This window comes from Rhincodon typus, chromosome 15, assembly GCF_021869965.1.
Source record: "Rhincodon typus isolate 14 chromosome 15, sRhiTyp1.1, whole genome shotgun sequence".
Taxonomy (NCBI): Eukaryota; Metazoa; Chordata; class Chondrichthyes; order Orectolobiformes; family Rhincodontidae; genus Rhincodon; species Rhincodon typus.
The window spans coordinates 50,378,647-50,400,044 of NC_063346.1; the positions used below are offsets into that span (position 1 = coordinate 50,378,647).

Sequence of the window (21,398 nt, forward strand, 5' to 3'; positions counted from 1 at the left end):
ATACCTATCAGAAACCAGAACACTGGTAGATTTCCCTCTAACCATTAGAGGCAAATTCTGACACAGTTGCCATCAGTTCTCTAATACCAGGTAATACAGATTTGAATCTGATTGTAAGAGATTGCTGTCCAGTTTCTCCCTGGCAATAAATGTCTCCTCAAACTCTCGTGGAAGTGGAAGAGATTCAAATACTAGCATCATCGCTTTTTACAAAGACTTACATTGAGGTAGTTTTGTTCCCACCTTGGTCCTCAAACACAAGCTTGCCATAATTGTCCTTGTTTACTGCAACACATACAAGCACCACCATCACAGGAAGGCCTGTCAATCAAAGAAAATGTTTTACAATCATTAACATTTAAAGAATCTCGAGCAGAATGTATCATATTAAGAAGGATAGAGAACAACGGGCTCCTGGAGCTGAGCATTGCCAGTGTCGGAGAACGTGCATCTTTTCCTTTCAATTTCAATTTGGGAGGAACAATGTTAGTTGCAGAAACACGCACCCCTGACAATTTTTTTTAAACAAAGAGGAATACATTTTAAACAGTTGTGGATTACAACCCAAGTCTCTTTTTGTGATAATATTGGACCAGGCACACCGCTCAGATGATCGTTCTGAAATCTTGCTTGAGAAAGACTGATCGTAAAGATGCTACATCAGTCTGAAGGACAGACCTATCTTTCCCCAAAAGAAAGGCACCTACAGAGCATATTAACTTCCATTATATTGTCTTTTTGACAATGAAGTGCCAGTTTATTACATTCCAGATTTTACCATAATCCAGTAACCTCTCCTCAGTAAAGTATCTCCCCATCAATGAGGTATGGACCATGCACACAAGTTAGTGATACAGAAAACTATGGGAGACAATGTAATTTCTAAATTATATGGAAGTTTATTAAAGGGCTAAGTGTGCAATTTAAATAGGTCAGGCAGTCAGTCTGTGTTAATGGTTCTCGGAAAGGATTGTGAATACAAGCTTATTTTTAGTTTCTAGATTCTAGTTTCTAAATTCACCCATAAATATTTAAGTAGGATATCTATCAATTATTTAAGTAACATTTATCTTAACTCCCCTAAAGAAGACTACAGAATTTGTGCAATAACTGTTTCTATTAGGAAGAAAAATGATCATATCCAACCTCTAATAGTCATTCTTTTACCATTAGAGACATGGAAGTGAGTTCAGCAAGTCTAAGAATCCAACACTTTCAATATTTATAGCATTCCTTGAGTCATACAGCACAGAAACAGACCCTTCAGTCCAACCAGTCCATGCCAATCATAATCCCAAACTAAACTAGTCCCACCTGCCTGCTCCTACCCATATTCCTCCAAACCTTTTCTATTCGTGTATCTATTCAAATGTCTTTTAAACACTGTAATTGTACCCACATCCATCACTTCTTCGGGAAGTTCATTTGACACGCGAACCACACAATGTGTAAAATATTTGCCTCTCATGTCTTCTTAAAATCTCTCTCCTCACATTAAAAATGTGCCCTCCAGACTTGAAACCCCCCATCCAGGGGAAAGACAACTAGCATTAACTCTATCTACACCTCTCATTATTTTATAAACTTCTTTCAGGTTGCCTTTCAACCTCATATGCTCCAGTGAAAAGACGTCCCAGTTTCTTTATAACTGAAACCTTCCATACCCAGCAACATCCTGGTAAACCTCTCTGAACCCTCTCCAGCTTAATAATATCCTTCCTATAACTGGGTGACCAGAACTGGAAACAGTATTCCAGAAGGGGCCTCACCAGTGTCCCATACAACCTCAACAATAACTTCCCAACTCCTACACTCAAAGGACTGAGCAATGAAGGCAAGTGTGTCAAACTCCTTTTTAACAACCCTGTCTACATGTGATGCAAACTTCAAAGAATTATGTACCTGTACCCCGAGGTCCCTCTGTTCTACAACACAGCCCGAGGCTCTATCGTTAACTGTATAAACCTTACCCTTGCTTGTTGTACCAAAATGCAATACCTCGATTTATCCGAGCCGAACTCCATGTGCCACTTCTTAGCCCATTGACCCATTTGATCCCTTTGTAATCTCAGAAAGCTTTCTTCACTTTTGACGATGCCACCAATTTTGGTGTCTCCCGTAAACTTACTAACCGTGCCTTCTATATTCTCATCCAAATCATTTATATAAATGTCAAACAAAAGAGGACCCAGAACTGATCTCTGTGGAACACCGCTGGTCACAGGCCTCCAGTCCGAAAAGCAACCCTCCACTATTACACTGTCTCCTGCTGTTAAGCCAATTGCGCATCCAATTGGCAAGTTCACCCTGAATCCCATGTGATCTGTCTTTACTAACTAGTCTACCATGCAGAACCTTGTCAAAGGCTTTACTAAAATCCAAATAAACAATGTCAACTGCTCTGCCATTATCAATCTTTTTGGTAACTTCCTCAAAAAACTGAATCAAACTTGTGAAACACGGTTTCCTTGCACAAAACCATGCTGATGATCCCTAATCAATTTTTGCCTCTGTAACTGTCCATAAATCCTATCTTTTATAATCACCTCCAACAATTTACCCACAACCAAAGTCAGACTCACAGGACTATAGTTCCCCGGTTTCTCCTTACAACCTTTCTTAAACAAAGGTATAACATTAGCCACCCTCCAGTCATCAGGCACCTCATCCACAGTTATAGATAATGCAAATATTTCTGCATAGGTCTCACAATTCGCTCCCTTACTTCCCACAATATACCGGGTCCCAGAGATTTATCCATCTTTATATTCTTTAAGACTTCTCGAACCTCCTCTTCTGTAATGTGAACTGTTCTTAAAACATCAAAATTTATTTCTCTGCATTCTCTAGACTCCATTTCTTTCTCCATGGTAAGAACTGACATGAAATATTCATTTAGTATCTCTCCCATCACCTGAGATTCAACACAAAGACAACCTCCTTTAAGAGACCCTACCCTCTCTCTCGTTACCCTCTTGATTTTAATGTATTTATATCATTTCTTTGGATTATCCCTAACCTTATCTGCCAATGCTATCTCGTATCCCCTCTTTGCCTTCCTGATTTCTTTCTTCAGAAAGCCCCTACACTCTTTATATTGATTAAAAGATTCGGTTGAACCAAGTTGTCTATATCGAAAATAAGATCCTTTTTTATTCTTGACTAGAACCTCAATATCTTTATTCCACCATTGTTCCTTAATCCTACCAGCCTTACCCTTCACTCTAACAGGAACAAAATGCCTCTGAACTCTTGTCATCGCACTTTTGAAAGCCTCCCACTTGTCAGAGGTCCTTTTACCTGCAAACAGTCTACTCCGATCAACTTTTGAAAGTTCTTGTCTCATACCTTTAATGTTTAGGTTACTCCAGTTGTAAACTTTAACTTTTATGGAAGGCTTATCCTCTTTCACAACCATTTTGAATCTAATAGAATTATATGATCTCTAGACCCAAAGTGTTTCCCCACTTTTATTTCAGTCACGTGCCCTGCCTTATTGCCCAGAAGGAGGTCTAGTTTTGCTCCTTTTCGAGTAGAAGCATCCACATTTTGGGAAAAAAAAAATTCTTGAACACATTTGACAAATTTGTCACCATCCAAACCTTTAACACTATGGTAGCCCCAGTCAATGTTTGGAAAATTAAAATCCTCCATTATTGCAACCTTATTATGCTTAAACATATCTGAGATCTCCCTACATATTTGTTTCTCAGTTTCTCTCTTACTGTTGGAGGACCTATAATACAATCCCAGCAAAGTGATCTTTTCTTTCTTATTTGTAATTTCTACCCATATATTTTCACTGAACGATTTTTCAGAAATATCTTCCCGAGTTACGGCAGTAATGTATTCCTTAATCAAAAACACTACCCCGCTTCTCTCTTGCTTCCTTTTCTATCTCCTATAGTATCTAAAAACCGGGAACATTGAGCTGCCAATTTGTCCATCTCTCAGCCAAGTTTCTGTAATAGCTATCATGTCCCAATCCCATGTTCTTAAACGTGCCCTGAGTTCATACCTTACCCATAAGACCCCTTGCATTGAAATAAATGCAATTTAGTTCTTCAGAATTACTACATACTCTGACTCTCTCTTGTCTTTCTTTCCTAATTGATGTGCTCTCCTCACATTCAGAACCTTCTCCATCAATCCTTCCATTTACACTGCTACTTAGAATTCCTCCACTCCCCCTATCTACCAGTAGTCTCCCTTAATGGAATGAGCAAAGCTCCCTATAAAGATATTGGTCCCTTTCCAGTTTCGGTTAGACCCATCCTTTATGAACAGGTCTTTTCTCCCCCAAAAGACATTCCAATTGTCCAAAAACATCGATCCCTGAACAATACACCAGCTCTTCAGCCGTTGATTCATCTCTTTTAAGTTACTGTTCCTTCCCTTGTTTGAGTTTGGCATTGGGATTAAAGCACAAATTACTACTTTTCAGGTTCTATTTTTTAATCTTCTACCGAATTTCTTAAATTCACTCTATACTGCTTTAATCTTTTAGCATTAGCAAAATAGCAAAGCAGTTGATATCTCTAAAAGGTGCATGGAAACAATTCAACTGGAGTTCATTCTGCGTGGGCTTTTTGCTGCTTACAGTTTGAGAGAACTAAATGCAATATCTCCAAGTTTTACAGACAACACAAAGGTGTGTGGGAGGGTGAGGAGTGAGGAGGATTCAATGAAGGAACACAGATTTTTATCCGAATGGTGATAGATTGGTTTACCAGACCGATTCCTGGGATGGCAGGACTGACTTCTGGGATCAGTTAGGACTATATTCACTGGAGTTGAGAAGAATGAAGGGATATCTCATAGAAATCTATAAAATCCTAACAGGACTAGACAGGGTAGACGCAGGAAGATGTTCCAGATGCCTGGGGAGTCCAGAACTAGGGGTCACAGTTTAAGGATATGTGGTTGGCCATTTTATGACTGAGACAAGGAGAAATTTCATCAACCAGATGAACCTGTGGAATTTGTTACCACAGAAAGTAATTGAGGCCAAAACATTGAATGTTTTTAAGAAGGAGTTGTAACTAGGTCTCAGGGCTAAAGGAATCCAGGTATGTGGAGAGAAAGCGGGAACAGGGGTACTGAGTTGGATGATCAGCCGTGATGTTATTGAATGGTGGAACAGGCTTAAAGGGCAAAAACATTTTTCATTTTCTGAATATCCTGTCAGAACTCTGTCTCAGTCCTGTTTATGTTAAAAAAAATCCTTCCATTGCCATAACAAGAGAGGGGTTACTGTGAGGATGAATTTCATCTCAATCAAAATGATACCAACATTTTGTTTTATTCATAAATGGGATGAGGGTATGTCTGACTAGGCCAGCATTTATTGCCCATCCCTCACTTCCCGAATAGGTGTAAAGTGGAGGTGTAAAGAAAATCTATATTGAGACAGAGACTGAGAGTGGTGTTAATTTTGATATTGGAATACAATGGACATTGCTTTGTTAAAATGAATAGAAAACATCATTGAACAGATAGAAAACCTCTGAGGAGAGCTGAAGACAGTTGGAAGTTGAGGCCTACGTTAGAAGCAATGACGTCTATCGGAGTATGTTTGAAATCTTGCTGAACGAGTTTAGAAGGGTAGGAACTGAAACCAATGATTGAACTGGAAGACAGGTAGGTCTTATGTTTGGGCAGTACCTGGTTCTTATTATGCATTAGGTATCTGATCTTTGAACACTATTTCAAAATGTTAGGGGCAACTAATGTTTAATGTGTAAAGCACAAAATGGAGTCAATACATCAGTCAACAGGAAGTGAAAGGAAAATTATTTTTACTCACCCCAGCCGATAAAAGCCAGTTTTTGCATGTAGTGTCTAATGTAGGTGTTGAAAACTTTGATCAGCAGCAGGTACAGCTGAAATGCTTCAATTCCCATCCAGGTAAAAGTACACAGCAATGAATAATGTAGAAAAACAGCAATGGTCTTACAGAGACCATCACTGTTCACCATACTGAGCCACAGGTTGGTCAAGAAGTTCACATTCAGAAGAAATATGGCGCCACAGAGGTTCATGTGGATCTTCGTGACATCATCACTTTTAACATTCCTGAACGCAACGTCAAAAGAAAAACAAAATGTTTTACCAACATTGTGCGGGTGGTTAGTTATATATACTTCAGACACCTTTTTGATTAGTGGTATAATATGTGTGTTCTAGCAGAAAACTCTCTTTACAGCCCTGCTTTCATCAGCTTTGGGCAGCACGGTGGCACAGTGCTTAGCACTGCTGCCTCACAGTGCTAGGCACCTGCGCTCAGTTCCACCCTTGGGCAACTGTCTGTGTGGAGTTTGCACGTTCTCCCTGTGTCCGCATGGGTTTCCTATTGGTGCTCTGATTCCCTCCCAATATCCAAAGATGCACAGGTTAGGTGGATTGGCCATGGGAAATACAGGGTTACAGGGATAGGGTGGGGTTGGGCTCGGTCTAGGGGGCTGCTCTTTGGAGGGTCAGAGTGGGCTCAATTGGCTGAATGGCCTGATTCCACATTGTTGGGATTCTAAGCTTTACTCATCTTCAGAGAGTCCTGCTGGTGCGGTTAAATTTTCAATCTCTGGTTATCACGATGGCAAAATTCCTGAAGAAGTGGTATGAATGGCTGAAAAGGAGAGGCAGTTGATTGGGAAAATTCCCACACCACTTTCAGGAAAATGGGAAAGAGATAAGGAGGGTCAAATTTTGCTTTTATCTGAGATTAGATACTTAACAGTACTCAAGCAGACATTCCTTCTTTGGTTTATAATGCAACTGGAAAAGGTAGCAGTGATAAATGGGTTAAAATCCAATTCATTGAGTTCCTATCAATTCTTGATCTCCCTTTCTGTAAGTCGAGGCAAGACCCATAGAATACGCTCATCCATGGCTGGATAAGTTGTTGTAAGCAAATGGAACTGATGGATGGCCTGGGACGGTAACAAGAGGGAATTTGTGCACAGCAAGATTGTCCTGGATTCTCAAGAATTGAAGTATTTCGGCTATATCTGCAGTACATGTCTCTGATTCAAAACACTCAACTACGAGACTTTGAGCTGGAGTGCAGGTCGGAAACTCTCCTAAACTGTCAACAGTTTTGGTCTCCTTACTTGACAAAGGATGTACTGGCCCTGGAGGGGGTGCAGAGGAGGTTCACTAGGTTATTTCCAGAATTGAGAGGGGTGGCTTATGGGGAGAGATTGAGTGGACTGGGACTATACTCATTGGAATTTAGAAGAATGAGGGGTGACCTTATAGAAACATAAAATTATGAAGCGAATAGATAAGATAGAAGCAGGGAGGTTGTTTCCACTGGAACTAGGGGGCATAGCCTCCAAATAAGGGGGAGCAGATTTAGTGACTGAGTTAAGGAAGAATTTGTTAACCCAAATGGTTGTGAATCTGTGGAATTCCCTGCCCAGTGAAGCTGTTAAGGTTACTGCATTGAGTGTTTTTAAGGCAAAGATAGATAAGAGGAGCTGAGTCCATGAAAGGATCAGCCATGATCTTATTGAATGGTGGAGTAGGCTTGATGGGCCCAGATGGTCTAGTCCTGCTCTTATTCCTTCTGTTAAGGGAACGGGTAGAATTTCTTGATGGCTTTCTTCAGAGTTTAGTCACAACCCGAGGGAAAGCAGAATTGTAGAAAAAGGACTGTGAGTTAACAGGTAAAGGGGAAACCGAAGGGTAGATAGAGGAGGTTCTGCAGATACTGGTTTTGTCCAACATGTACAATATGCTTGCTGCATGTCAGGATAAAGATGCAGAGTGTGGGTGAAGGACCTCAAAAGTAGTCATCTCAGGATCCTCCCAGTGCCGCGTCCTAGTAAGCATAAGAACGGAAGGAATGATCGATACTTGGCTGGAAAACTGTGTAAGGCGGAGGGCAATGGATTTCTGAGAAGCAGTTCTGTAGTGTTTGGATTACACCTCAACAGGTCGAGGATTGATATCCTGGCAGGGAGGTCTGCTAGAGCTGTCAGGGTGGGTTAAAACTAGCTTGTCAATGGGATAGAAACCTAGGGGGTAACCCAAATCGGAAGAAAGTACAGTTTGTAACAGGAAGTAGAAAAGGTTCTCGGGAGATGAGGTTCTAATGTAAAATACATTTACGATTGTGAACTTGTTTTTATAATAAAGTATCAACCATGCCACCTCTATGCCCTCAGGAGTGTTTCTTTTCTGTTCCACTTCCATTAGCTGCATTGCGAAGAGCAGCTCAAGGCTGGCAGGCCATTTGACCTGGGCTTTAAAAATGGCACAGCGCCAGGAATCCCAGAAGATCCCAGCACTTCCGTCATTGATGATAAGGAAGATAATGTGAGTGGGAAACCTCAGAGATGTGGTTCATAGCTGTGGAGTACAGCATTAAAAAACTCACCAAAGTTCCCTGAGAGAAACCTTCATGCAAGTCCAGGAAATTGTCACATAGAATCATAGAGTCATACAGCACAGAAACAGACCCTTAGGTCCAACTTGTTCAAGCTGACCAAACTTTCCAAACTAAACCAGTCCCATTTGCCTGCGTTTGGCCCATATTCCTCTAAACCTTTCCTATTCACGTATCTGTCCAAATGTCTTTCAAATGTTGTGACTCTCCCTGATCTGCCACTTCATCTGGCAGTTCATTCAACATATGAGCCACCATCTGCGTGAAAACATTGCCCCTCATGTTCCTTTTAAAGATTTCTACCGTGAGATATTTATTATGATTCTCCTTTACCAACTCACTCACAAGCACTCTCTGTTTACTACACCACATTTCCATTCATCCTTTCATAACTCTTGACTAACTCACTCACAAGTGCTCTACGTTTCCCGTACCACATTTCCGCTCATTCGTTTTTGTGGTACATTTTACTTGCAGAAGATAAACTAAATTAAACATCCTTTCCAACCCATTACTGCTTATTGGCCCCATGCTGCAAGCAGTGTTTAGACCTGTTTCTGTATCAAAGGACACCTCTGAATAAGTGTTAATACCGTAACCTACTCAGAACAATGCCATCCCCAACGTCGTGTCTCCATAACTCACTCGAAACTATGGAAAGATTATAATATTAATTAGCCCTTAGCAACCATCTCTTGGGACCTGAATAGGTTGCAGAACATCAAACAATTTCCTCCACTCGTATGTACTTTTTAAATACATGTTAAATGGGGCCACTACCCCCTTTAAGACACTTGCTATCAAAACAGCGCTTCCATGAAACTGCGTGAATGAATGTGTAAGAGCTGTCAAAACTGGCAATAGTAACTGAAATCTCATGACTCAGCTGCTGGAGATTAAATTAATATCCTCTATACCTTTATTTAGTACACGTACAATTTCTCACTTATTTAGATCATATAGGTCTCGCAGTTTTACTAACATGACTAACTCTAACTCCTCTTAATTATGCAAGCTCAGACCAGACAGACATTTTAATCCCATCAGGACTTACAGCCAACACTTAGCAAGTGCTTAAACCATCTCCTGCTTCCCCAGGACAGATGTCACGCAAACTTGTGTACAATAGATACAATGTTGTGACACCATAATGCTAAAACGTTAATATATCTAAGAACTGTGTACAAAGAGGCTACTGTAAAACTGTACTTTGGATTCCATCACCACCTTGAACTGTGTCGCTGCAGCTGCTCAATAAAGAGGCTATTTTTACCACTTACCAATCTCGTTCGTAATTGAACAGAATCCCACACTACTCTCGCCTTAAAAATTTCGCCCCTAGTTTTGGACTCCCCCGCCGTAGGGAAAAGACCTTTGCTATTCACCTCATATATGCTCGTCATGATTTTATAAACCGCTATAACGTCACCCCCTCAACCTCGTGCACTCCAGTAAAAAAAATCCCAGCCTATCCATCCTCTCCTTATAACCCAAACTCTCCAGTCCTACCAACATCCCTGGTAAATCTGTTCTGAACCCTCTCCAATTTCATAATATCCTTCCCGTAACAGGGTGACCAGAACTGCACACATTACTCGAGACGAGGTCTCACCAACATCCCATACAACCTCAACATGATGTCAATGGTCTGAGCCATGAAGTCAAGCGTGCTAAATGCCTTCTCATCCATCCTGTCTACCTATGATGCAACTTTCAAAGAACCATGTACTTAAAACCCCTCAGTCTCTCTGTTCTACAACAATACCCAGGGCCTTACCATTAACTGTATAAGTCCTGCCCTTGTTTGCTTGCCAAAATGCACTACCTCACATTTATCCAAAATAAACTCCATCCGTCATTCCTCAGCCTAATGACCCCAGTGATCAAGATCCCTTTTAATCTTAGATAATCTTCTTCAATGTCTACAATACCACCAACTTTGGTTTCATCTGCAAACTTACTAACCATGTCTTCTAAATTCTCATCCAAATTGGTTATTTCAATGACAAACAACAGTGGACCCAGCACTGATCCCTGCTGAACATCACTGGTCACAGGCCTCCAGTCTGAATAACAGCCCTGTACCACCACCCTCTGTCTCCTACCATCAAGCCAATTTTGTATCTAATTGACACTTAGACAATGTCTGGTGAAATTGAGGCCAATGTTTCAAGGTCGATGACCTTTCATCGCAACAGGAAAAAGTTTGAGATACAGTAGGCTTTGAGTGAGTGCAGAGGCAAACATGTACATGAGGGAGGAGAACTGGAGGGTAGGTCAGTGTTAGAGGAAAGGTAACAGAAAGAAGATTCAAAGGCAATGATGGTTCATGGTGAAGGGAATGTTCATGGGACAAATACAATAACATTAGGTGTACTACAAGTGATGTAAGTGAGAAAAGGAGAGTAGCACTAACTGCTGCCTTTCAAAACCAGAAAAAGGATGAAGTATTGATCTGAAATTGCTGAACTCAATTCTGATTGTAAAAAACTATATAGTGCCTAATTAAAACCTGAGTTGCTTCATCAAGCTCACATTCCATTGGAACAGGGTCAGCATCTGAAGATAGAGAGGTCAGAGTGGGTGTGGGCTGGAGAATGAAGATAACAAGAGACTGGAATTTCAGGACCATAATCTTCACTGATTGACATTTTTCTTCAAATCAGAGCAAAAATATTGCATATGATTTATGCACGAGGACAACATGCATCTCAGAGCTCTGCAACCTCACACGGTTTAGATAAAATATGTTTTTAATTCTTTCTGCCAAAATGGACAATTTCATCCTTTCCCACAATGTACACCATTCAGCAGATGTTTGATTACTCACTTCGCCTATTTATATCCCTTTGTTTGCTCCTTGTGTCCTCTTTACAACTCACTTTCCTAACTATCTTCATGCTATCAGCAAATCTAACAAATTTACCTTTGATCCCTTCATTCAAACCATTTATATAAATTATAAAGAGTTGAGGCCCTGGTCTTCAGCTGAGGCTTGTTCTAGCAAGCCTACCCTTTAAACCATACTGCATTTTCCCTGTTGTGAATCTGAAGCTGCGTCACTTGCCTAATAGGACTGCATCCTATCTCACTAAAAAAAAATTGCCACAGTTTTTCTATCAGTCCTGCAATAACTCTGTTCCATCCACTGCCTCACCTTAGCATCAACCCCTTCTTCCTTAAGGACCAATGATTCCTTCCATCATCCCTGATGATACAGTATCATCCTACTATTAAAAATAAACTGTTGTCTATAGTTCCTGGGCTTTTAATTTGCACCAATGAGAAAAAGTTACAAGGATAAAGGACAAGATAGATTTAGTGATTACATGCCATCTATTACTTCCTATTGCCTCATGCAGACAGACCCAACATTCCATTTATTTTAATGATACATAGGTCAACAAGGTGAAATGTCATGTGAGGGACTGGCCTGGGAAACATGGAAAATGATACATGATCCAAAGCCATTGGAATTATTGGAATACAGTCCCATTGGCGATAATCTGAACAGATGTGAGGCTCACCTGAATACACAGTAAATGAATATTGTGACGGCTGAGAAGATGGCGGAAATACCACAACCAATCTGTGTGATGTAGGTCAATGAAATCACAACTTTTTCATCCAAAGTGTTGTTGGTCAAACGGAAGTCCTTTGGGAAATAAAGGCATGGACCACAATGAGTAATGGTTACATCCTGTCTCACCCAGAATAAATGGTCTGTCTCAGGTGCCAGTTCAAAACACTTGACCAGTAGGAGCAGCTCAACTATGTGTAACTGTACATTGAAAGAAACTTTTTTAGGATGTGTAGAGTCTTGGTGAAGCTGTATTTGAAACATTAGGTTAGAAATGGAGTCATTCTGCAGGTCCTACTCTGGGGCAATTCCACAGAGGAACATGGCAGAACCTGAATTCAAAAGCTACCAAATGTTAAACTGGGGCAAGTAATTCTGATACATTTGACCAGCCCACTTTCAACCAACCTACAGCTTTTGGATATATTTGTGGGCAATAAAATGGTGATCTAGCAATCTCATCAGGCATGCCTCCTAATCACAGAGGTTCACAGCAGGTTTAAATTCTGTTTCAGCTCCAACATATAACTGGATGCCTGAAGGTTATTGCAAGTGGTACCACATTTTTGTGAGGTTTAGCATCAGTAAACTTTGCCTCTTTCTGACTTTGGCTGGGAAAACCTCTGGCTTTTTTTTTCAAAGCAGCAGGTCTAGTTGTGAGGCCTTGATGTCTACGCCAGATGAGCTGCTCTGCTATAGGTGCAGATGCAGGCTCCAATATTTACATGGCCCCATGTTCAGGATGAGGAGTAAACCTGGTTAAAGCAATGGAGAGAAGTTGCATTGCATTTCTCTTCTCGTGGCATAACTGCATAGAAGAACTTCCTCTCAGCCTTCTGCAATTACAGCTGGTTCATCATCAAAATCCATCGATGAAATAGAGAGACTTGAAAGCTGATTAGCTGGGATAAGTTCAGTCTTTGGGCTCTGAGTAGGAATATTCAGAAATCTCAACATATTTTCATTGAAACTTCGGCAAAGCAGTAGGCTGAGAAGATTTGGAAGGAAGGATGTAACGTCTGTAGAAGATGACAATGCTAAATTAAGGTAATATTTTGAGGGGATTCAGGGGAAAGAGTGAGATGCCTACTGACAATGACAGACACACTACAATCTTTCATACAAAGAATATGAGTCTAAAACTTACCAGTAACACAGAAAAGTAGGACAGATGGTCACACTGACATAAGGTATGGCTATCCTGAACTATTGTTTTACAACCTGTAGTATCCCAATGACCTGTTGAGTTGTCTGTAACACAAGTTATGGTCTAAAAATTAGAGTGAATCAGTTTTCTAATATTAACTACAATAGTTTGACTCGTCTTTTGCTTACCATCTTCATCTTCAGACCAGAAGACACAGTGTTGAGAGATGTTATTCTGAAAATTAAAAATTAAAAATTAAAAATTAAAAATAAATTTACATGTTGGTGCTTTACAATAAAGCTGCTGTATTGCCTATTATGCTACAGGTATGCCACAAACAGACACCAGTGTCTGTAGATTACAATGCTTAATCTAAAATTGAATTAGACTGTGATTGCATCTCACACTGGGATCAATAACAACTAAACTGGGTCTTTCCATACCCAGGCACAAATGCAGAGTCTTGGTCCTTCGATTAGCTATGGTTTAATATTCTACCTTCCCCAGTAACAAGGGAACCTTTGTCATACGATTCAAATGATTGAAAGTGAATTTTGATGGTCCTCAGGAAATTGGGAGACTTTTTTAATATGTTGCTTTTATAAGTTTGGGGTTCTATGTGGAGCATTTAAAGTGGAATTAAAGTGACGACTCGGGTGGCCTTATTTCTTTTGGTGGATTCTTGTTGCACACCTAAAAGTGGTTCACATCAATGCGCAAGCAGCAGTATGTCTGCATCCTCAGTGATGTCCTTCAGTGGCTATCAATGCAGCACTTGAGCTGTGCAGGAGGTAAACCAGGAGGAGATCCAGAAGAACACTGTTGATAGCCTGGAAGGTGTTTATTGACATACCATTGAAGTAGTTACCAACATGAAGGTGAGTGAATGGGACGGCCCTAGACAACAGATGCAGATATTGCAGTTTGGTGATTAATGTGCTAATTAACACTCTCATACAGGCTCGGAAAGAGAGCTCCTGTGGTGCAGTGATCTAACCCCACCTCAGGGCCAGAAGGACACAGTTCAAGTCCCACCTGCTCCAGGCATATGTCATAACATCTCGGAATAAGTCGGTGAGGAAAAATACCTACAGGGTGGATAAGCTCCCAGCCCAAGTTGGCCCAGGCTAAAAAAATTAATATTTAAGCAAGTCAACATATGTGGTCATGTAAAAAAGGGACTGTGCACTAAAAGGAATTAGCCACAACAAATGGAACAATGCTCACATTTGTGTGATGTGAACACTATTTTAATACTTGGTCTGTGCTTCTTAAAGCCAATCTACAACTTTCAAAAAGTAGGAGTGCTCCAGCCAGACAAGACACGGGAACTGGTTATAGAAAAGAATTTGCGAATGAGGAATGCATTTTGATGTAATCGGACAGAGGGGATATACAAAGTTTCTCACATGCTCAGAAACCACTTGAGCCTTATATAATTGACACAACTTGTGAAAAGATCAATCAATAGCTGACGTGAGTAGCTGATGATCCATTTAATTAGCTCTGGTGTGGGGTCTTTTCTGAGGCTGTCTGTCTTTAAAAGACAGCGACAGAGTTTTGTTTCAAAATGGCAGTACTGATGTGATATCTACTTGATACACTGATTGGTATACACTGCAAAGTCCAGCAGATACTTGTAGGCAAAAACAAAAAAAAACAATATCTCCAAAACAATAAGGAATAAGATGCAGAACTTTGAAGCGTAAATTGGTTGGATAGGATAAGCAAAGAACAAAGAACATCACTTTATACTTTACACAAGGTGTTCAGTTCTGAACCATTTAAAATTGAACAAAACAATATGTAGAAAACAGAAAGGGTTTCTTTAATGTCTGTTAGGGGAGCAAAACAATGAAATTCAATCAATATAAAGGTCTCTTCTCACTCCTGAAAGTTCTTGGGAATTACTGAAGATTTTCTTACCAGCATGTTTAACTTGTGATTAATTGTAAGATTCACATATTCAGTGAGGTTATGAATACTTGTGTTTCCTACAGCGACTTCGATCACTTTGTCGTTTAAGATCGTTCTATTATTTTCATCCTGTTGAGAAATAAAGCCATGAGAACTGTCAGCAATGTACAGCGCTGAAGGACATGACATTAAGCATTTTTAGCAGCTCAAGCATAAGTAATTAGGGACAAACATCTTTCACAAGTCTGGTGTACTTCCGTATGAGGTGGAATAGGCACTAATTAGGCTGGAATCACAGCTTTTCAGTTTTGTGTGGGAGTTCCTTAATAGTCTAATAGGAGGGATCCTGCTCTTCTGGTCCAACACAAAGTAGTAACAAAGGTCTTTCATGGATGAGGGAATGAGATGAAGTGACGGAGACTCTGAAACACAGGACAGTTCATATCCCATGAGATAACAAGGTGTAGAGCTGGATGAACACAGCAGGCCAAGCAGCATCAGAGGAGCAAGAAAGCTGATGTTTCGGGTCCAGACCTTTCTTCAGAAATGTGGAAGGGGAAGGGGATTCTGAAATAAATAGGGAGAGAGGGGGATGTGGATAGAAAATGGATAAAGGAGGAGATAGGTGGAGAGGAGACAGACAGGTCAAAGAGGCGGGGTTGGCACCAGTAAAGGTGAGTGTAGGTGTGGAGTTAGGCGGGGATAGGTCAGTCCAGGAAGGACGGACAGGGCAAGGGGGCGGGATGAGGCTTGTAGGTAGGAGATGGGGGTGGGGCTTGAGGTGGGAGGAGGGGATAGGTGGGAGGAAGGACAGGTTAGGGAGGCAGGGACAAGCTGGGCTGGTTTTGGGATGTGGTCGGGGCAGGGGAGATTTTGAAGCTTGTGAAATCCACATTGATACCATTGGGCTGCAGGGTTCCCAAGCGAAATATGAGGTGCTGTTCCTGCAACCTTCGGGTGGCATTGTTGTGGCACTGCAGGAGGCCCAGGATGGACATGTCGTCTGAGGAATGGGAGGGGGAGTTGAAATGGTTCGTGACTGGGAGGTGCAGTTGTTTGTTGCGAATGGCTGTTTGGGTTGTTGTGTCAACTTCACTTTTCTGTCTGACCCCCATAACCTTGACTCCCTTGTGGATTGGAATTCTATCCAAAGCTGCCTTGAACAAAATCAATGGCTTAGCTCCCTGTGGTTTCTCAACCCACCCAACCTTTCCTCAGGCGACAGTCTCTCTATACCAAGAATGAACCTAGTGAACCTTCTCTGCACTGCCTCCAATGCTACAATATCTTTTCTTAGAAAAAGGGCCCAAAGCTGTTCACAGTATTCCAACTGTGGCCTCACTAGTACCTTGTATAGTTTTAGCAAAACCACCCTACTTATATATCTCATTCCCTTTGTAATAAAGACCAACATTCCATATGCCTTCCCTATGAACTTGGATGCTAGGTTTTCATGAATTGTGGATGAGGACTCCCAAATCCCTCTGTTCCGTAGCTTTCTGCAGTCTTCCTCCATTTAAATGATAATATAATAAACAAGTTGGAGCAGGTTACATCAATGTGGAAGGTTGTAAGGGCTGGAGGATGTTACAGTAGTAGGAAGGTTTGTAAAGTCCGCACGAGGTTACAGAAATATGGAGGGCTGGAATGGACTGGAAGGAATTATAGAGGGAGGGAGTTTGACTTTAAAATCATAACGACGTTGCATTATTTTCATTAATGATCAGAATGAAAGTGTTAAGTTAGGGGTCACCTTCATTTTCTTTTCGTAATACATTATCATATATGGTCTTCGACCTGCTCACTCCTCACCACTGAAATAAGGATTCATCACACTACCTCCTACTCTCATTCATTTGCTACCAGCTTTCAAACATACAGACTACTTCTCTTGTTCCTAAAAGTGAATAAAAGGGGTTAAGTTTAGGGTTTGATGGCAATTACTTTGCCCTGCTAATTGTCAGTCATTAATGTTGACTTTGTCAAAAATCCCACAAAACTTGTTATAGTTCAACAGGTTATACTATTAACCTGGTGTCTTGTGATTTTTGACCTTGTTCAACCCAGTCCAACACTGCCTACTCCACATCAATATTGACCTTGTCCGCAAAGGAGATTGCAAAAATCAGTTCAGAAAAATATGTGGGCTGGTAGTGGCCTGTTCCCTACTTCCCTGTTGATTGAATGTGCCCTTCCTTATGTTACAGAAGCTCCTTATTTTCTCCTTTTCGAACTGAAATGACGTGAAGTGAGGAAAAGAAGAAGTGCATTTTATTCCATCACTTTACATGTTTATCCAGACGTCAGTGTAGAAATTGAAGCATTTTACCTCAAACAACGTTGTATCACTGAATAATGTAAAAGAGATGCTCAAAAAATCATTCTGCTGCTCCATCGATTTCCAGGACAATTCCTCTGGGAGCATGACCTCAACATCAACATTTTCTGCATGAGCGGTTTTTTCACCAACCTGCACAACAGAATGAATAACCACTTCACGTTTCGACAGGTCAATCGTAATTTATGGACAGTGTCCATTTGGAATGGTGCATGCATGAAAAGTCAGTCAGCAAAACACTAAAATAAAATCATTTTTAATCAAAGTTACTTGTCGAACAATATAACCTTTTGGTGAGATAGTGTATCCTATTGGACCGGTCCAGGTATGCCTTTGGGAGAAATCAGGTGCCCTTTTGGAAAGGTTAATTGTCCACAAAATTATTTGAAGTAGATAAAAATGATCATGAAACATTTGTGCAAACATTGGAACCGTCAAACTATCAAGTGAACTGTCAACCTGTCAATGGAACTCGCAAGCTGTCAAGGCATTTAACTCTCCTGCCCTTTACGTTTTTGAAAACTGCCTGCATGTGCAAGAAAATGGCATTTTCAATCCATTGAAGAAGGAAGCTGTGCTGTTTCTAGTTTTGGGGATAGAGAGATCAGAATAAAATAAAACAAAGTGTCATAGGACAATTGTAAGGCTCATAGCATTGTTAAAATAAACAAAATAAGTTTAGAGAGCACAGAGGAAATCTGAGAAAGGGAATAAGAGGGGCAAAGAACAAGAATGAGAATAAATTAACAGCTGATACATAAGTAAGGAAATGGAAATTGAAGGAAGGGTGGGGCTGATTCGGGAACGAAAAGGAAATTTTCCTTTTACCAACAGTAACCCTGTTAATGAACTATAAATGAATGCTTTGCATATGTCTTCACTAGAGGAACGGATGCTGCTAATGTAGCAGTAAAAGAGGAGACAGTGGTGATAATGAATAGAATAGAAACAAAGAGGAATTACTTAAATAGGCTTGGAAAAAAATTCAAGGAAGAAATCTCATCTCGTCCATGGGTTTTCATCCTCGACATTTTCTAATCAAATTGTCCAGATATGTTATTACATACCTCTGCAACAAGCAGGACTTGAACCCATGCCTCCTAGCTCAGGTATAGGGACGCAACTGCTACAACACACAAGCACCTCCATAGGGGGTCTCCATTCAATGTTACTGACAGAAGTAAGGATGAAGATTGCACTGGGGGTATTTGTGCAGGTCACAGAGTAATAGTGTCATACAGAAACAGACACTTTGGTCCAACCAGTCCATTCGAACCATAAAGCCAACTAAACTTGTCCCAGCTACCTGCGCTTAGCCCATATCCCTCTAAACTGTTCCTATTCATGTACTTATCCAAATTTCTTTTAAATATTGTAACTGTACCCACATCCATCACTTCCTCTGGAAGTTCATTCCAAACATGAACCACTTTCTGCAGAAAAACGCTACCCCTCATGTCCTTTTTAAATTTTTCATCTCTCACTTTAACAATATGCCCCTTGTCTTGAAATCCCCCATCCTAGGGAAAAGATACCCACAAATTCACCTACCTCTACCTCTCATGATTTTAAAAATCTCTATAAGGTCACCCCTCAACCTCTTACATTCCAGTGAAAAAGTCCCAGCCTATCCAGACTCTCTGTATAACTCAAACCTTCCATACCAAGCAACATCCTGGTAAATCTCTTCTGAACCCTCTCCATGCTTGATATTGCTTTGTATTCTATTTTAGCTGAACTCAGTAAATCCATTCAATGTATCAGTTAAAGATAAAGTTTCCAGATCGAACACAAATTCAGATAAACTTCTGTTTCTTTTGGCCCTTTTGTAGGTAACATGACTTAAAGATAAAGAGAAAGTGTGGGAAAATCTCAACGTGACTGGCAGCTTCTGTCAAGTGAGAAACAGGGGCAGCACAGTGGCTCAGCAGTTAGCATTGCTGCCTCCCAGCACCAAGGACCTGGGTTTGATTCCACCTTCGGGCGACTATCTGTGTGGAGTTTGCACATTTTCCTTATACTTCTGTGGGTTTCCCCTGGGTGCTCTGGTTTCCTCTCCAGTCCAAAAATGTGCAGGCTAGGTGGATTAGCCATGCGAAATGCAGGGTGACAGTGCCAGGGTAGGGTGGGTCAGGGTTAGGGTCTGTTTGGGATGCGCTTTGGTGGGTAGACATGGACCCATTGGGCTAAATGGCCTACTTCCACACTGTAGGGATTCTATGATGCTTAACATTCTCTTTCAGCGCTCCAAAGAAGAGCCACACTGCACTCAAAAGATTGACACTGTTTCTTTCTCCATAAATGCTGCCAGACTTGCTGGGTTTCTCCAGCACATTCTGTTTGTCTTTCAGATTTCTAGCACCTGCAGGTATCGGGGTTCTCATTGTTTAGGGATGGATGGTTGATATCTGAGTTTGCACTATCCATTTAATCATGTGTCACAATGGACCTAATCACATTTTCCTGCCTCCTTTTTTTTATATAAATCATGTAATCTTATCATGGTATTAGTGTGTACTAAATTTTGGTTTCATCTTTAATCTATTACCCTACCCAATTTCCAGAGCCAGCCTGTATTACTGGTCACCAATGGATGTAATCAGAAGCCTAAAAACACGAAGAGTGCGTTTATTACCAAGCATGTGAGGTAACTCACAAACCAAGACAGAAATTTCTGGAGAAAGTCAGCAGGCCTGGCAACATCTGTGGAAGGCAGAAGTAATGTTTCAACTCCACTGACTCTTCATCGGAATTCAGTTTCTGTTTTTGTTTCCTGATCTCCAGTACCCACAGTTGTTTTATTTTAAGGTGAGGTTTAGTATATTAGAGATGAATATTTAATCGAAATCTCATTCATTTCCTTCTTTGTTCTTTAATGTATGTTAAATTTTAAAAACATATTGAGATGAAAATCTAGCCTCAAATATGAAACTTGAAATGTATATACAATATATGGGATACCACATCAGGTCTGCTCTTACAGGGCAAACATTTCTTTACACATTGAATATTCAGGTGAGAGATCTTACATTGGTTGTATCTTTAGTTGCAGCTTTGCTAGGCACAGAGTGAGTGAAAGTTACTTACCCATGAAGAATTGGCAACTAGGGTTATTCTTTTAAAGTTTGAGTTCGTGATTTTTCTACAATAGGCTTTATATTTGGGGTATATTTGTGTGATGCTGTCTTTGACGGAAGTTTCACAATTAGCTGTTGCTTTTAAGCATTTCCTTTGTAATCTGTAACAAGAGATTTTGAAATACACAAAATGAGGTATGTAGATGGTAAAGTAATAGCTTATAAGTTAATTAAAGTTTTTAGATGCTGGGGTGCAGCCTTGTGGATCCAGCGGGACACAGTCTTGGGAGAAGAGATTGATGGTGAACTCCAGCTGGGACATTCTAAGGTTATGAGGTTGTTTCTTAATAATTATTGCAGGCCAAAGAAGATGCAAGAAAGCTTTCAGGCTGAATAGGAGCTGCATTTGAGGGTAATCAGAGGTGAGATGCTTGGGGGAGAATATCTCTTCTTTGCGAGGAAAGGCAGAGTTTAAAGGATGTTTGTAATACCAATTGCCACTGACCAAAGGGGCTGCTGAGCAACTTGAGGGGTCTATCTACATTGTGTCTGTCACTGTATGTGCAGGTGGTGGTATGTTTTCCTCTGGCCTGCCATAATGGCCTGAACTTCACTGCACTTGAGCCCAGTTAATATCCCCCAAGAGGGCTCATCCCTGATGAGACCTGACGTAGCAACTTGGCACATTCTGTTCCTTCTATGTTGTAATCTCAATCTGAAGATCACTCCCACCAGTGCTAACACACAATGGTTCCACACCAACAACACACGCACAAAAATCAACAATGTTCATAATCAGAGCGTTAATGCTAAATTTTTATTATATTGAAATTCCACCATCTGCTAGAGTGAGAGGAGGACCCAGGTTCACAGAACATTACCTCGGTCTCTGGATTAATAGCCCAGCAAATGGCAACACTAGACCACTGCCTGCCCTTAATGATCTGTAT

The 21,398-nt window shown here is 40.7% G+C and overlaps 1 protein-coding gene across 1 annotated transcript; it reads right to left on the bottom strand.

The window, feature by feature from the left end:
- Positions 1–76: 76 nt before the first annotated feature.
- LOC125485055 (adhesion G-protein coupled receptor G1-like) lies at positions 77–20,599 on the bottom strand. The gene is made up of 8 exons (XM_048606056.1): positions 20,459–20,599; positions 17,363–17,503; positions 15,043–15,162; positions 13,305–13,350; positions 13,117–13,220; positions 11,917–12,044; positions 5,807–6,075; positions 77–321 (listed from the first exon to the last, which is right to left on the bottom strand). The coding sequence occupies exons 2-8, from the start codon at positions 17,456–17,458 to the stop codon at positions 218–220; spliced, it is 867 nt and encodes a 288-aa protein (XP_048462013.1). The 5' UTR covers positions 17,459–17,503; positions 20,459–20,599; the 3' UTR covers positions 77–217.
- Between the last annotated feature and the right edge of the window lie 799 nt (positions 20,600–21,398).

Bases quoted from the DNA above. Each gene is read 5' to 3' on its own strand.
- LOC125485055 (XM_048606056.1), bottom strand. From the start codon at position 17,458: ATGCTCCCAGAGGAATTGTCCTGGAAATCGATGGAGCAGCAGAATGAT. The intron at 15,163-17,362 runs GTAAAATGCTTC...ATTTCTCAACAG, and splicing joins GTGATACAACGTTGTTTGAG to GATGAAAATAATAGAACGAT. The intron at 13,351-15,042 runs GTAAGAAAATCT...TTTAATTTTCAG, and splicing joins ATCACAAGTTAAACATGCTG to AATAACATCTCTCAACACTG.